The sequence below is a fragment of the Mobula birostris genome, chromosome 19, assembly GCF_030028105.1.
Source record: "Mobula birostris isolate sMobBir1 chromosome 19, sMobBir1.hap1, whole genome shotgun sequence".
NCBI classification, from domain to species: domain Eukaryota; kingdom Metazoa; phylum Chordata; class Chondrichthyes; order Myliobatiformes; family Myliobatidae; genus Mobula; species Mobula birostris.
This window is the reverse complement of record NC_092388.1, coordinates 31691231-31708063: the sequence shown is the minus strand read 5'-3', so window position 1 is coordinate 31708063 and position 16833 is coordinate 31691231. Positions and strand designations below refer to the sequence as shown.

The 16833-nt window shown below is 39.7% G+C and overlaps 1 protein-coding gene across 1 annotated transcript in view; it reads left to right on the top strand.

The window, feature by feature from the left end:
• Positions 1–16833, top strand: part of LOC140212491 (FYVE and coiled-coil domain-containing protein 1-like) — a 241484-nt gene that overhangs the window by 203658 nt on the left and 20993 nt on the right. The window contains exons 15-16 of the mRNA XM_072283363.1: positions 8241–8354; positions 10416–10626. Of these exons, the coding sequence (XP_072139464.1) occupies positions 8241–8354; positions 10416–10626 (325 nt within the window). The remainder of the gene's footprint in view (positions 1–8240; positions 8355–10415; positions 10627–16833) is intronic.

Genomic DNA, 16833 nt, shown 5'->3' with positions numbered 1-16833 from the left:
GGTTTAGAGTGCTCTCCTGCTTCAAAACAGCCATCATTGTTCCTGTACCTAAAAAAGACCAAGGTAAAATGTATGAACGACTGGCTTCCTGTTGCACGCACCTCAATAATAAGCAAATACTTTGAGAGGCTAATCTGCTAATTAAATTTGCTGATGATACCACATTGATTGGCCTATCTCAAATAATAATGAGGCAGCCTGCAGAGTAGAAGTCATCACCCTGACACAGTGGTGTCAAGAAAACAACCTCTCTCTCAATGTCACAAAAACAAAGGAGCTGGTTGTGGACTACAGGAGGAATGGAGGTAGGCTAACTCCTATTGACATCAATGGATCTGGAGTTGAGAGGGTGAACAGCTTTAAGTTCCATGGCATACACATCATCAAGGATCTCGTGGTCTGTACGTACCGACTGTGTGGTGAAAAAAGCACAGTAGCGCCTCTTTTACCTCACATGGTTGAAGAAGTTTAGAATGAGTCCCCAAATCCTAAGGACTTTCTACAAGGGCACAATCAAGAGCATCCTGACTGGCTGCATCATTGCCTGGTATGGGAACTGTACTTCCCTCAAATGCAGGACTCTCTAGATGTAAATTTCCTACTATTCAGGACATTTACAGAGACAGGTGTGTATAAAAGGCCCAAAGGATCATTGGGAACCCAATTCACCCCTCCCACAAACTGTTCTAGCTGCTACCATCCAGGAAATGGTACCGCAACATAAAAGCCACGACCAACATGCTGCGGAACACCTTCTTCCACCAGGCCTTCAGACTGATTAATTCACGCTGATACAATTGTATTTCTATGCTATATTGATCGTCCTGTTGTACATACTATTTATTACAAATTACTATAAATTGTATATTGCACATTTAGTCGGAGACGTAACATAAAGATTTTTACTCCTCATGTATGTGAAGGATGTAAGAAATAAAGTCAATTCAATTCAATAATTTGTTTTTTTTTTCTTTCTCTGCACATTGGCTCTTTTCTTAATTGGGTTCTTTCATGTTTCTTGCTCTGTGGCTGCCTGTAAGCAGACAAATCTCACACCTTATACACACTTTGATAATAAGTGTACTTTGAATCCTCTGACTTTACTTATTGAGGTACTTCTAAGTGTGATAAGATTTTCTGCCTGAACTACTCCTTCAGGAAGTGAGTTTCAGACCCCTCATTGCTCATTGGATAAACAAATACAATGCACCATAATTACTGAATGTTGTTCTAAGGGGAATTAATCTCTCTTGATCACTCTTTTGAAAAATCTGTGTTTGAGGGCACAGGGAAGTTTGAGCATGAATTAGCAGTCATACACAGCCTTGTTGCTGGGCTATGGGACTTCTGGCTGATGAGGTCAAGTAGAATCCTGAGAGATTTAAAGGCTCAAGGGTTCATTTATTGTTAAAGTATGCAACTTTGAAATTCTTCTTCTCGGATAGCCACAGAACTAAGAAAGAAAAGAGAGGCAGCACGATCATCAACTCCCAAATGCCTTCTCCCCACCCCATAAAACGAACAAAATTGGAGAAGGCACAATGACCCCCAAATCCCCCTCCCCCAAGCAAAATCGGGCGAAAAACCCAGAATACAAAAAAACCATAAGTCTGGAGAAAGTCCACATCCAAAATGCAGAAAACCTGGACAACATTCTCCCTCTCTATAGCAGAGCAATCTCACCAGTGAAATGGAGTCGAACATTGACTCGCAGCCTTCTCGCCACAAGGTTCCCGCACGCTGCCTCAGCCTCCCAGAATTTCCTTGGAGACTGAAGAGTGCTGAAACACCCAAATGATCTCCAAACAGCAAATCACAGACTCCAACAGTTCCAGAAATACGTTCAAGACATAAAACAAACATAAAAGACAAAAAAAAAGTGAAATATATGGTTTCATCATCTATCCAGATGACGACCGAAGGAGCGTTGTACGTGGGTGACACCTTGACTGGATTCTTAAGAGCAAAATGGATGTTAGGGAGAGAATAGTTCTCCTGAACGTTCAGTAGGGTCTCAAGCGATGGGAAAGATCTTAGGTGAATATTTCTCATCTGTATTTACTGTGGAGAAGGTCATGCAAGCTAAGGAATTAGGGTATCTGATGAATGATATTGTGGGACATACCCACATTATAAATGCTGGCAGTCTTGAAGCATATGAGTTGACAAGTCCTTTGGGCCTAACCAAGTGTATGCTAGGATTTTGAGAGAAGCTAGGGAAGAAATTTCATGGATCCTCAGAGAGATATTTGTATCTTCCTTGGTCAAAGGTGAGGTATTGAAAGAGTGGAGGGTGGCAAGTGTGGTGCCTTTTTTCAAGTAAAGCTGAAAGGACAAGCCAACTATATCTCTATAGGCCAGTGAGGCAAACAGTACTGGGAAAGTTACTGGAGGGGATCCTAAGGGACATGATGTTCTTACATTTGGAAAAGCAAGGACTGATTAGGGTTCGACTGCATGACTTTATGCATGGTAAATTATGTCTCATAAATTTGATTGACTTTTTGAAGATGTGTCCAAGAGAATTGAGGAGGGTAGACAGATAACCATGGTCTTCATAAACTTTATCAAGATTTTTGACCATATTCCACATGATTGGGTCTGGAAGGTTACATCACATGGAATCCAGACTGAGCTAGCTAATTGGATATTAATTAATTAATTAATTAATAGATAGATAGATAGATACATACATATAGTTGGTTTGGTGGAAGCAAGCTGAAGGTGGAAGTAGAGGGTTGGAGAACAATACGAAAAACACAGGGACCAGTGTTATTGAATTGTTACTGATTTGGATAACAATGTTGGCGACATGATTTCTAGAAAATACAAAAATTGGTGGTGTAGTGGACAGTGTAGAGGGTGCTTATGAGTCGATCTAGACCAACTTGGGTAAGTGGACCAGAGGATGATAAATGGACTTTAACTCGACATGTGTGAGGTGTTACAGTTTGGTAAATTAGACCAGGGCAGGATTTACACGGTAAATGGTAGCACTCTTGAAAGTATTGTAGAACCAAAGAATTTGTACGTATTTCCCTGATAGTGGAGACGTAGGTAGGATGGTGAAAAAGGTGTTTGGCATGCTTGCCTTCATTGGGCATTCAGTACAAGAGTTGAAACATTGTACTACAGCTGTACCAGCTATTGGTGAGACTACATTTAGATTACAGTGTGCAGTTCTGATTGTCTGGGTGTATTAAATTGGAAGGAGTGCAGAAAAAAATTCTTGAGGATGTTACGGCATGATCTTCTGTATAAGGCAAGACTCGATAGGCTGGGACTATTTTCTCTTGAGCGTAGGAGATTAAGGGGTAATCTTATTGAGGTTTATAAATCACAAAGGATATAGATAAGATGATTGATCACGGTCTCCCATAGACGAGGAACTTAAGACTAGATAGGGAAAGATTTAAAAGGGATCTGAGAGGCATTTTTTTCACACAGACTATAATGGTATACAGAAAGAGCTGCCGGAGGTACTGGTAGAGTTGAGTATAATTACAGCATATAAAAGGCACTTAGACAGGTACACTGACAGAAAGTGTTTTCAGAGGGATGTGCATCAAATGGAGGAAAGTCCTCATTATGTATGATATTGATTGAGAGTGGGAAGGTTGCAGTGGTAATTTGGGTATGTGTATGTGAAATGACCGTAGCAGAAGAATCCTGCATTAATTGAGCATAAAACCTGGAGCAGCATGAGCATCATAGGGCTCATTTTATACACTTGCCATCCAAATTTAGGCCCATAATACACTGTACCATTGATGTATTCAGCATCTTTGAAAGACAGCATTTCAACCATATAAGATTAAAAATAGTTGTTGGCAGAGCTGTGGCAGATATTAACTGTGGGTCCTAGCTGTGTATAAAATAGCTGTGTGCAAAGTCTGCTGATACTAACATGATGTCCATACATATTTCTCCATTTTGAAACAGAAAGAGAACTCATAGTCTTCAAAAAATGCACTTTGTTGAATAACAATTTGTGCCACTTAATCTTCCTAATGTGATAGTTGTTCCAGTTTTTGCATAGTTGATTTCTTCTTTCCTAATATGTTTCATTTCTTAAGATTTTTCAACTACTTTATTCTACAGACACCTAAAATTTCAAGATTACCTGCTTATCTGTTTTTTTTTTCTTTTTTATATTGATGTAGTAGATCAAACCCTATATTAAGCAGCTTTAAAATACCTTCTGCTGTCCCTCCAGGGCCTAGAACCTCCTTGACAAAACTGAATTTATTTCTCTGCTATATTTTGGTCACACTAGAATGTTCTTATCCTGGCTGTCCAATTGCTTGCAAAATGAGTAACTTTACATATACCTACCGCACATATCTTCTTTCTTGTTCACTTCACTGAATACCAATCCTTTAATTTGTCTTCTTTTACCCTGGTACCAGCTGCCTGCAAGCCCCATTCTTTAGACTCTTTCCCTAGACTTGTTCGAAATATTATCAGGTCCCTCATTTCACCATGTCCCATCTCCAGGTCCAACATTGTACAGGCAGACATTCAGCTCCCCTGAGCACAGAACACTGTTGCCAAGTTTTCCAAGATTGGTGTTAAGTACTGTAACTAGGGCTCTATAACTCCATTGTGACCTAAGTTACATCATGCCCAAACACTAAACTTTGCTCTTTCAGTACTGAGTGCTGCTACACCAAAGTAGCATTTCCCCCCCCCCCCCCAAATTCTCATCCAGTCACAGACTGCTAACCTTCCTTGGCCTTTGTTCTCGTTCCTCAGTTTTCTATGAACTGAACATCAAGTTTCAAACAGCTTGTTTTTCACCTTTGCCACCCCCAAATCTTGCAGGTGTGTGTGTGCATGCATGCATACAAAAATGTACGAACAAATGCACGCACACATGCACTAATTGGAAGAGAGGTGCAGCTGCAGGTACACAGTCTGGTGAATTGAATTGACTTTATTACTTACATCCTTCACATACATGAGGAGTAAAAATCTTTACATTATGTCTCTGTCCAAAATGTGCAATGTGAAATTTATAGTAGTTTGTAATAAATAGTATGTACAACAGGACAGTCAATATAACATAGAATTACAATTGTATCAGCGTGAACTAATCAGTCCGATGGCCTGCTGGAAGAGGCTGTCCCGGACACTGTTGGTCTTGGCTTTTATGCTGCAGTACTGTTTCCCGGATGGTAGCAGCCAGTGACTGGGGTGACTCGGATCCCCAATGATACTTCAGGCCCTTTTTACATGCATGTCTTTGTAAATGTCCTGAATAGTGCGAAGTTCACATCTACAGATTTGCTGTGATGTTCGCACCACTCTCCCATACAGGCAGTGATGCAGCCAGTCAGGATGCTCTCAATTGTGCCTCTGTAGAAAGTCCTTAGGATTTGGGGGCCCTAACCAAACTTCTCTAACTGTTTGAGGTGAAAGAGGCACCATTGTGCTTTTTTCACTACACAGCCAGTAAGTACAGACCACGTGAGAGCCTCGGTGATGTTTATGCTGAGGAACTTAAAGCTGTTCACCCTCTCAACCCCAGATCCATTGATGTCAATAGGGTTTAGCCTGTCTCCATTCCTCCTGTAGTTCACAACCAGCTCCATTGTCTTTACGACATTAAGGAGGAGATTGTTTTCTTGACACCAATGTGTCAGGCTGACATCTTCTTCTCTGTAGGCTGCCTCGTTATTATTTGAGATAGGCCAATCAATGTAATATCATCAGCAAATTTAATTAGCAGATTAATTGTTGAGGCAAAAGGATACGAAATAAAGAGAAACAGAAACTGAATACAAGCTGGAACAATTACAAGAATCGAAAAACAGTTACAAGAAGGAAATGTTAAAAATAAATCCCGACAACCAGCATGAAAAATATATATACAGATTCCCTTTAATCCTTACTCGTTTTTAACTGTTTCAGTGAGATTGCTTCTCAGTTTAATGTACTGAAAATAATTTCAAAAGTGGAAAGAATACATTTATTTTCATCATTGAAACCTCTCTCCCAGAGAAGGCTATCTACTTTGGACATTATATGACCAATGGACTTGAAGCTCACAGATGACATAAATCTCATTAATGTGGTAAACTGTATAGCAAAAAAAAATCATAAAGTGATGATACACAAAGACGGCCTCCATCGCATTGTTATAAAACTATTGAACAACTTACTTTGGTGATAAGATGGATTCTTGACCTCACAGTCTACCTCGTTTGACTTTGCACCTTATTGTCTACCCGCATCATGCTTTCTCTGTAGCTATAACACTTCATTCTGTACTTTGTTATTGTTTTACCTTGTGATGAACTGATCTCTATGAATGGTATGCAAGTCAAGCTTTTCACTGTACCTCAGTACGTGAGAATAATCAATCAAATTATTTACAAATTTGATAGATACATTGGTGACTGAGAAATCTGAAGCAATACATTTCAGTTGTAAGACTGAAAAGGTTAGCAAGTAGTACCATTTTGAAAAGGTTGCGGGAATAGTACAGATATGTTCACAAGATGTTGAAAATGCCAGGACATTATGAGCAGGACAAAAAAAACTTTGACTTAACAAATACATGTGTAGAGCATGAAGTATAAAAATAGTTGTATTATAAATCACTAGTTCTAGCTGATGTATTGGCCATATAGTTTTGACTATGTAGCATCTGTTGTTTGGTACTCCTATTGCTGAATATTGTTCAATTTGGAAGTGTGCAAACATGTTTGTAACATGAGAAATGAAAACTAAAAAAACACAGATGCTGGAAACCCAAATAAAAACAAAAACTGTTGGAAGAACTAAGAAGGTCAAGCAATACCTATGGAAAAGAAAATAGAGTTAAAATTTCAGATCAAAGACCCTTGCATTTTATGTTCTTCAAAGTTAACTGCTAATTCTGTTTCTAGTTCTAGGTACATTGACTGATCTGCTGAGTGTTTCCAGTATTTTCTGTCTTTACTTGTGGCACAAATCACTCTGATTGCTGTATTAGGAAGGCTGCTGGACCATGTGAACCTTTTCAAACTGAACAATGGAATTAATGCCATGTTGTTAATATGTTCAGAAGAGCTAACAGCAGAAAAGACACAACCTGTCTGGTCCTCACCACAGTCACAACAATATTAACTGATTGCCTTAATCATGCATGTTAAGCAAGGAACAAAGAGCTGGAGGGAATTAGCTGGTCAAGCGACATCTAAGGAGGCAAAGGAATAATTGATATTTCTGTTCAATGCTCTTGTGTGAGACTCTCATAATGAGTTGAGACATCATGTTGCAGTTGTACAAAACATGAGCTAGTCCACACATAGTATTGTGTGTAGTTCTGGTCGCCACACTGGAACATAAAAGAGTAAAGTCTCTGCTGACTGCTGGCCATATTGCATAATTAAACTCATCCTATCTGCTTGCACATTCCTCTATCTGCTGCTTATTTATCTGTCTAATTACCTGTTAAATGTTGCTATCATATTTGCTTCCATCTCCCCGGCAGCATATTCCAGACATTACAATTCTCTGTGTCAAAAATCTCCTTTAAACTTTTTCCTTCTCATCTTAAGTCTATGCCATCCAGTTTTTGTCATTTGCTACCCCAGGAAGGATACTATGACAACCACCTTATCTATGCCTTTGTAACTTTATATTTCTATATACTTCTCTCACGTCATCCATCAACCTCCAACACTGCAAAGAAAACAGTCCAAGTTTGTCCATATAGCTAATACTCTCTCATCCTGGTGAACCTCTTTTGAGCCCCCTTGAAAGCCTCCACATCCTTCCTGTAATGCGGCAACAAGAACTGCACACAATATTCCAAATGTGGCTTAAGCAAAGTTTTATACAGCTGCATCATGACGTAACTGTTCCTTTCAAGCTTCTTCCTTTATGGGGAGGATATTAAGGGAAGCAACCTATTAATCCCATTATATGGGAGTTAATTAATCTTGCTGGGCTTCTATGATTTTGTTTCTGTACTCTAATGACCACCAGTCCTGCTTCTAAACCCCCAGCCCCCAGAACAATGCTGTGACACCAAATATGGTTGATATAATTACAAAGCCTAAAAAATGCTTAGAATCTAGTTGTACCAAAATTATTAAAGATAATAAGTGAAACATATTCTTTCTGAATCTTGGTGATGATTGAATATTTCTACCATTTTCTATTTCATTTTCAACTCAGCAAATGAGGCAGTTTTGCGTTCACATGACTGAAGATACTGTACGCTTAGCTATACAAATTTACTCTTTCAGAAGTCCAACCTGCGATACACCATCAGTTGATGGTGCAAGGCTTCCAGCTGAAGATGGATCCAGACAATCTATGCAAGATGTGGAGATTAATTTGTTGAAATGTGGTGAAATGACGTGAGTATTTAATTGTGGTAAAATACGTGAGTACCTGAAAGCCTTCCACGTAAATTAAAATACAGCAATTTTCAGGAACCGGGAAAGATTATTGCAGTCCATCAGGTTAGTCTATGTCCAAAAGAAGTCTAGCATCCCATAAGAACCCGTGTTTTTGTTCCTTACTTGACAAAGGATCATTTAAATCTTCTGATACCGTCAACTGATATTGCTAGATATCAGATTATGATACTGTAACCCTGATTATTGACCTTTCTTAAGAATTGGGAAAGTCAGAAATCAAACAAAATCAAAGAAGTAGAGAAAGTTGGATGGGCTGGATAAAGTTGGGAAGGGTGGAGAACACAAGGGAAGTTGAGTCAAGATGGAGGTTTTATTCTTTGCGCCAATATTGAGCTTTGTTGAAACAGGCTAAAGACAGAGAGGTCAAACTGGCAGTAGGGTGTGAAGAATTGAAATAACTGCAGTAAGAAGCTTTGGATAATGCTTGAGGATGATGCTTAATGCTTTAAGTACCACAACTGCACATTCATCCTTTTAAATGCTTCTAGATTATTTCCCTCCATTACAACAATTTCTTTCAAAGCTCTTGCATATGGTGTAACGAATGTGAAGAGTTGAACAGTGGTAGAGTTAGTTGGAGATCAACGTGCTAGCAAGTGCATAACGTTGGTAGAACTACCCCTTTCATCCACAGTATTTAGTTATAATTGAAAAATGCAACCCAATCTAACTACTGCGTATTGAATTCTTTATAGTTTGATATATTTTACAGCCATTATCCTAGCATTTATGTTATGAAGTCCCATTCACAATCCACAGTGGGCATTTTTAACTGCATGTCTGTAAACTCTTGAAATTTAAAGTTTTCGTATTTGTTTCCAAATCTCTGCATGGTCTCATGTGCCAGGTCGCTATAATCTCCTATGGTTTTGTTGTAGATTTTGTGAGATCTCAGTGCACCTACAATTATAACTTCATTTGCAGTAGTGATGCTAATTACTCCACTGTCAGTGACCTGTCTTCAACTGTCAAGACCACAAACTATGGAGTTCTGACCCTACATTGTTTCTCTGACTCTCCTATAAAATGCTTTTGAAAACCCTACCATATTGATCAAGGTTTCATATACCTGGCACAGCATCCTTTGTGGCTCACTCACTAATTGTGCTCAATAATGCTCCATTGAAGTACTTTGCAATATCTTACTACATCAGCAAAGTTTTGTCACGTACCCCGTGACGGGTTAAAGAACCAGCAGAAATGGAAGACACCTTGGAATCTGGTATTGCTATTAACTAATGCTTGTTTATTAGTAACTACGCAATACAGTAATAAAATTCAGATATATCAAACAAGTTAGCAATGACAATATATATATAAGTGTGGAAATATAAAAACCAAGCTTCTTCAAGCCTAGGGGTAAATGGATACAGTCTTACGGTGATGGGTAACGTTCAGTTCAGTTCGTGGTATTGAGTTGAGTAGTGATGGAGAGAGAGAGGTGTTGTGGTTGTTCGAGTAAGCCAGTGCCATCAGTTCTTCTCATTGTCCTCCGAAATCCTTTAGAAGTCACCGAATGTGACCACAACAAGGGGACTGTTTTCTGTGATGGAGTTATCAACCCAGGCGAGGGTTGGACACACTAATAACTTCCCACCGGTCACATGTTTTCCACACTGCGAGAGCCACTGGTCAATCCTCCAAAAACCGACTTTTCTGGAGGCACCCAAAGCTCATCCAGTGTCCAGAATCATGTGTCTGTGTGTCTACCAGCTGACCTTCTATTTATCTCACCATGCTGAACACCAGCTGTCCATCAAGTAGCTCTTCCCTTCTCTCTCTGTAGGAACTCAGATGTTGGCAATGTCCTTGGAGAAGTTCCAAACAAACTGTGAGCTGTCTTCGCCTCTCTCTCTCTTAATAACAAGGTGTCTGTGTTTTACAGCTCTCTCTCTCTTTTTAAAAGCACAGTCCATAAGGAATAATTCAGGATTTGGTTACAGTCTATATAAATGCAAGGTATTGTTGAAACCTTATTTGTTTTCTTTTCCATCTTAGGCTCAAAATACCCCTCACAGTGGATGAGATTCGACAGTTTGGAAATAGTAATAGAGAGCTGTTTATTAAATCCAGTTGCTACAGTCTTATCCCTATTGCAGTTGAAGAATGTGGATTGACCATTAGCTGGGTCTTTTCTTCTGATCCAAAGAGCATATCCTTTAGCGTTGTTTATCAAGAATCTGAAGAAACTTCATATGAATACTGTAAGGTGAGAAGTGTTCTGTTGCAAATGGGTTGCTTGTTTAATTGTTACTTGGCCAAATTTGTAGTATGTTCTAAAATTGGATCTAGTGGGAGAACTAAAATACAAAGCATAAAAAGGAAAAATATATAGTTTTGTATACTTCATTTATCTTATTATCATAAATATTTATTATAATTAATTTTGAATGGTGTCGTTATTCAATAAACTATGTGTTGGGTTACAAAGCTAGTGAGATATTGCCCATATCCTGTTATTATCTCAACTGATGACAAGTAGAAAGCCTGAGAAACACTCAGGCATCTTCCCCTTTCCTTTCCAGTTTTGAAGGAGGGTCTCGGCCCAAAATATTGACTATTTATTCATTTCCATGGATGCTGTCCGATGTGCTGAGCTCTTCCAATATTAAGTATGTTTAATTTGAATTTCCAGCATCTGCAAAATTTCTTGTGTTTATTATAACTAGCAGTTTATGATATTACTTTTATCTCTGCAGTTTTGACAAGTGCTTGAAAAATACCCACCAAGGTTGCCAAATACCTGCATCTTGTCTATTCCTAGAATATCATACCTCATGATGATATTGTACTTCAAAAACATAGTTCATGAATGAACCATTAACTGTTGAATTAACATATTGATCAGCACTAATATCTAATCCATAACAGGTTAAAAATAACTTAAGTAGGCATCCGTGCTGATCAGCAGACAAGCCAATTGTCTTTTTTGCTTTCACCTTTCTGTCTGTCTGTCTAGGTACCATATCCGATGTGGACGTTGGTGACCGTGGTTTTGCATATAAATCTATCTTTTGTTCTTTGGATGACTTCCATTTCCTCGATGTGTAGCCACCTGGCTATGCTTTTAGCCACCTGGCTATGCTTTTGATGTACATAAGCCAAGGTCTGCCTCTAGGTTTGCTCCCCTCAATCTTTCCAGAGAGTATGAGTTTTTCTCGTTCATCTTTCCACATGATGTGTCCTAGGAATCTGAGTTGTCTTTCTCTTATTGTTGGTATGAGTGATCGAACTGCTTGGGCTCTTTTGAGAACTTCTTCATTTGATGTGTGTGTGGTCCATGATATTTTTAACATTCTCCTGTAGAACCATAATTCAGCTGCTTCTAGTCTCTTTTCCATTGCTGGAGAAATGGTCCAGCATTCACTTCCATAAGTCAGGATAGAATAAACGCAGCACTGCAGTATTCTGTTTTTTGTACGTGCTCATCTTTCTGTCTGTTAATATGGTCTTCATTTTTTGGAAAGCTCCTTTCGCCATTGCTATTCTGTATTTGATATCTGTGTCGCACCTGCCAATACTTGTTATTAGGCTGCCGAGATATTTGAATTTGTTGACTTGTTTGATGTTTGTATTTCCGATTTTGATCACACATTGTGGGATGTTTGTCTTTCTGGAGATGACCATACTTTCTGTATTCTTGGTGTTGATTGAGAGGCCTCTGCGATTTCACCTTTACCATTCAAAAATAAGTAATTGCTTCAAATCTGGCCAGCTAAAAAAAAAAAATCAATTTCTTAGGTAGTCACATTGTTTAACAAGGATGTGGTTGCATGGAGAGAGTACGGGGGATATTTGTCAGGATATTGTCCTGCCTGGAAAATTGTAACTGTGATCATCCAGGGTTGCTTGGTTTGAAATTATGGTCCAAAGTAAATAAGAAGGACAAGGAAAAGCATGAAAGACAGGAGTAACTGTGACAAGAGGATGTAGAAGAAGCGAACATTGAGAGGACTGGAACTTCAGCGTGCACTTCAGAGATGTGACTTTTAATGAAGAACATAGTATGTAATTCACTCACTTCTCAGCAGAAACTGTAACCAGTTTATATAGTCACTCCTTAAGATGTCGACTAAAATATCCACCATACATATTGGATAGCAAAACCCTTTATCATATGCCAGGGGTTCCTTTCAGGTAACAACAGTGATGCAACATAGTTTGTGCATGCTTGTTTCAGAAAAGGTCCATTATGTTACACTGTCATCCTTTTCCCTGTAGTCATAGACCTGGTGAGCTTTGCAAAGTAAGGAGCAGAGTTCATAAACTCTGCCATGTTTCCTTGTATTCACCCTAACAAAAGCTTTCTAAGTTTATTAAATTGCTTTGAATATATTTGCAATCTATATATGGGCAGCAGTCACAACTATTTAAAACTCTGTTGCCTTTATTTGAATTAAGCACCAGAGGTGGATATGTACTTATACAGCAACTTTTACATCATTTTTATGGTGTGGCACAGCACTTTACAACCAAGGGATCTTGGGGTCCGAGTCGATAGGACACTCAAAGCTGCTACGCAGGTTGACTCTGTGGTTGAGGAGGCATACGGTGCATTGGCCTTCATCAATCATGGGATTGAGTTTAAGAGCCGAGAGGTAACGTTGCAGCTATATAGGACCCTGGTCAGACCCCATTTGAAGTACTGTGTTCATTTCTGTTCACCTCACTACAGGAAGGATGTGGAAACCATAGAAAGGGTGCAGAGGAGATTTATAAGGATGTTTCCTGGTTTGGGGAGCATGCCTTATGAGAATAGGTTGAGTGAAGTTGGCCTTTTCTCCTTGGAGCGACGGGGTGACCTGATAGAGGTGTAGAAAATGATGAGAAGCATTGACCGTGTGGATAGTCAGAGGCTTTTTCCCAGGGCTGAAACGGCTAGCACAAGAGGACACAGTTTTAAGGTGCTTGGAAGTAGGTACAGAGGAGATGTCAGGGGTAACTTTTTTACACAGAGAATGGTGAGAGCGTGGAATGGGCTGCCAGCAACGGTGGTGGAGGAGGAAACAATAGGGTCTTTTAATAGACTCCTGGATAGGTACATGGAGCTTAGAAAAATAGTGGGCTATGGGTAACCCTTTGTAATTTCTAAGGTAAGGACATGTTCAGCACAGCTTTGTGGGCCGAAGGGCCTATATTGTGCTGTAGGTTTTCTATGTTTCTATTACCCATCAATATTTTATAAGCGGTTTGGATGGATGTTGTTCTGGCCTGCACGTATGTTTCGATCATGCATTATATTGGCCATTCTACTAGTATATAATATACCTTCAACCAATAGGTTTACTGTTTAGTATTGGACCCAGTGAAATACAAGGTGATGAAGAAGATTACTCGTGAATGCAGGCAGCAGGCCCTGATCAGTGTAATCTAGGCCACAGGCCACGCAGCAGTGCCACTGGGGCATTTCTAGGAAATGGGCAGTTTGCATTAGAACTCTGAATTGATGACTTAATGGAAGACTTGTCAAGGGATTTACTTAAACATAAGATATAGTTCAATATGTTATTCCATACAACTAAATATTGTACAATTGGAGTGAATGTGGACTGAATGAGGATGAAGGGTGACTTGATAGAGGTATATAAGATGATAAGTGGCAAAGATACAGCAGACAGCCAGCACTTTTTTCCCTGGATGGCAATGGCTAATACAAAAGGACATAGGTGAAGACATACTTTTAAGGTGATTGGGGAAGGGGAGTCAGAGGTTCCTTTGCTTCTTACACAGAGAGAGGTAAGTGCACACATTAGACAGATGCACAGGTACATTAGGAATATTTGAGAGACTCTTTAGATTCATGGATGAAAGAAAAATGGAGGAGTATGTGTGAGGGAAGGGTTAGATTGATTTTGGAGTAGGTTAAAAGAATGGCTTAACATTGTGGGCTGAAGGGCAGGTACTGTGCTCTACAGTTCTATATTCTATGTTCTAATATGGCAAGTGGGACTATAAGGGCCGGAGATCAATGAAACAGGAAAAACGGCAAAGCAGGACTGGAAAGCTTTGATAAACGTTGTGTGTATTCAGTAATCACCAAAGATCTCATTGCTAGTATTGTTACATGAACAAGTATCAAGCGTGATAAACACTTGTCAGTCTATTTTAGTGAGGGTAAGAATAGTATGATTTGGCGGGTGAATGTGTGGCTGAGGAACTGGTGCAGGAGGCAGGGTTTCAGATTTCTGGATCATTAGGATTTCATCTGGGAAAGGTATGACCTGTACAAAATGGATGGGTTACTCCTGAACCCAAGGGAAACCAATATCCTTGCGGGCAGGTTTTCTAGAACTATTGGGGAGGTTTAAAACTAATTTGGCAGGAGGATGGGAACCAGAGTTTTAGAGCTAGGAATAGGGCAGTTGGTATACAGCTGAGGCAGTGTATAGTGAGGCTGTCAGGAAGGACTGGCAAATGAAGGGCAAAATTGCTCTTGGTGGGATGAGCTGCAGTGTAATGGAGACAAAATCGAAAAGGGTGACAAATACGAGGGCGAAGGTGGTTTACTTGAATGCACACAGCATACAGAATAAGGTAGATGAACTTGTACCGCAGTTAGAGATTCACAGTTATGCTGTAGGCATCATGGAGTCATGGTTGAAAGAAGATCATAGTTTGGAGCTTAACATTCAAGGATATGTAATGTATCAATAGGACAGGTAGGTAGGCAGAGTGGAGTGGCATGGCTGTTTTGGTAAAAGATTAAATTAAATCCTTAGAAAGAGGTGATATGGAATTGAAAGCTATATATCCTTGTGGATAGAATAAAGAAACACCAAGGGTAAAAATACCCTGATGGGAGTTATGTGCGAAACTCCAAACAGTATCCAGGATGTGGGCTATAAATTACAATGGAAGGTAGAAAAGGCATGTCAAAAGGGCAGTGATACAAGTCATGGGGGATTTCAATATGCAGGTAGCTTAGGGAAATCAGGTGGGTGCTGGATCCCAAGAGGGAGAATTTGTAAACTGCCTATGAGATGGCTTTTTAGAGCAGCTTGTGCTTGAGCCCACTAGGGGATCAGCTATTCTGGATTGGGTGTTGTGTAATGAACTCAATTTTATTTGGGTGCTTAAGGTAAAGGAACTCTTAGGAAGCAGTGATCATAATATGATAGAATTCACCCTACAATTTGAGAGCGAGAAGCTAGTCAGCTGATTCAGTATTAAGGTGGAGTGAAGGGAATTATAGAGGCGTGAGCAAGGAGCTGGCTAAAGTTGATTGGAAGAAGATACTAGAAGAGATGATGGCAGAGCAGCAATGGCTATAGTTTCTGGGAGCAATTTAGAAGGCACAGGATAGAAACATCCCAAAGAACAAGAAGAATTCTAAGGGCAGGATGATACAACCATGGCTGTCAAGGGAAGTCGAAGGCAACATAAAAGCAAGAGAGAAGATATATAATAGAGCAAAAATTAGTGGGAAGTTCGAGGATTGGGAAGCTTTTAAAAACCAGCAGATGGTAAGTAAAATATTGGAAGTGAGGGCTTATAAAGAAGGAAAAGATGAAATATTAAGGTAAGCCTGCCAATAATATCAAGGAGGACACCAGCAGTTTTTTTCAGATATATAAAGAGTAAGAGAGGTGAGAATAGATATCAGACCACTGGAAAATTAGACTAGGGAGGCAGTAATAGGGGACAAGAAAATAGCGGACGAACTGATTAAGTATTTTGTGCTATTCTTTACTGTGGAAGACACTAGCAGAATGCCAGAAGTTTGAAAGTGTCGCGGGGCAGAAGTAAGTGCAGTTGCTATTACTAAGGAGAAAGTGCTTGGGAAGCTGAAAGGTCTGAAGGTAGATCAGTCACGGGGACTAGATGGACTACACTCCAGGGTACTGAAAGAGGCACCTGAAGAGATTGTGGAGCATTAGTAATGATCTTTCAAGAACAATATATTCTAGCATGGTTCTGGAGGACTGGGAAGTGGCAAATGTCACTTCACTCTTCAAGAAGGGAGAGAGTCAGAAGGAAGGAAATTATAGGCTAGGCAGCCTGACCTTAGTGGTTGGGAAGATTTTGGAGTTGATTGTTAATGATGAGGTTTCAGGGCACCTGGAGGCACATGATAAAATATGCCGAAGTTAGCATGGTTTTCTCGCCTGACAAATCTGTTGGGATTCTTTGAGGAAATAACAAGCAGCATAGACAAAGGAGAATTGGTGAATGTTGTGAACTTGGATTTTCAGAAGGCCTTTGACAAGGTGCCTTTAACGATGCTGCTTAGCAAGAGAAGAGCCTATGATATTACAGGAAATACACTAGTATGAGTAAAGCACTGGCTGAAGAGTGGGAATAAAAGGAGCCTTTTCTGTCTGGCTGCTGGTGATTAGCGGAGTTCCGCAGTGGTCGGTGTTGGGCCCACTTTCTTTATGTTATGTGTCAATAATATGGATGATGGACCACCCACAAA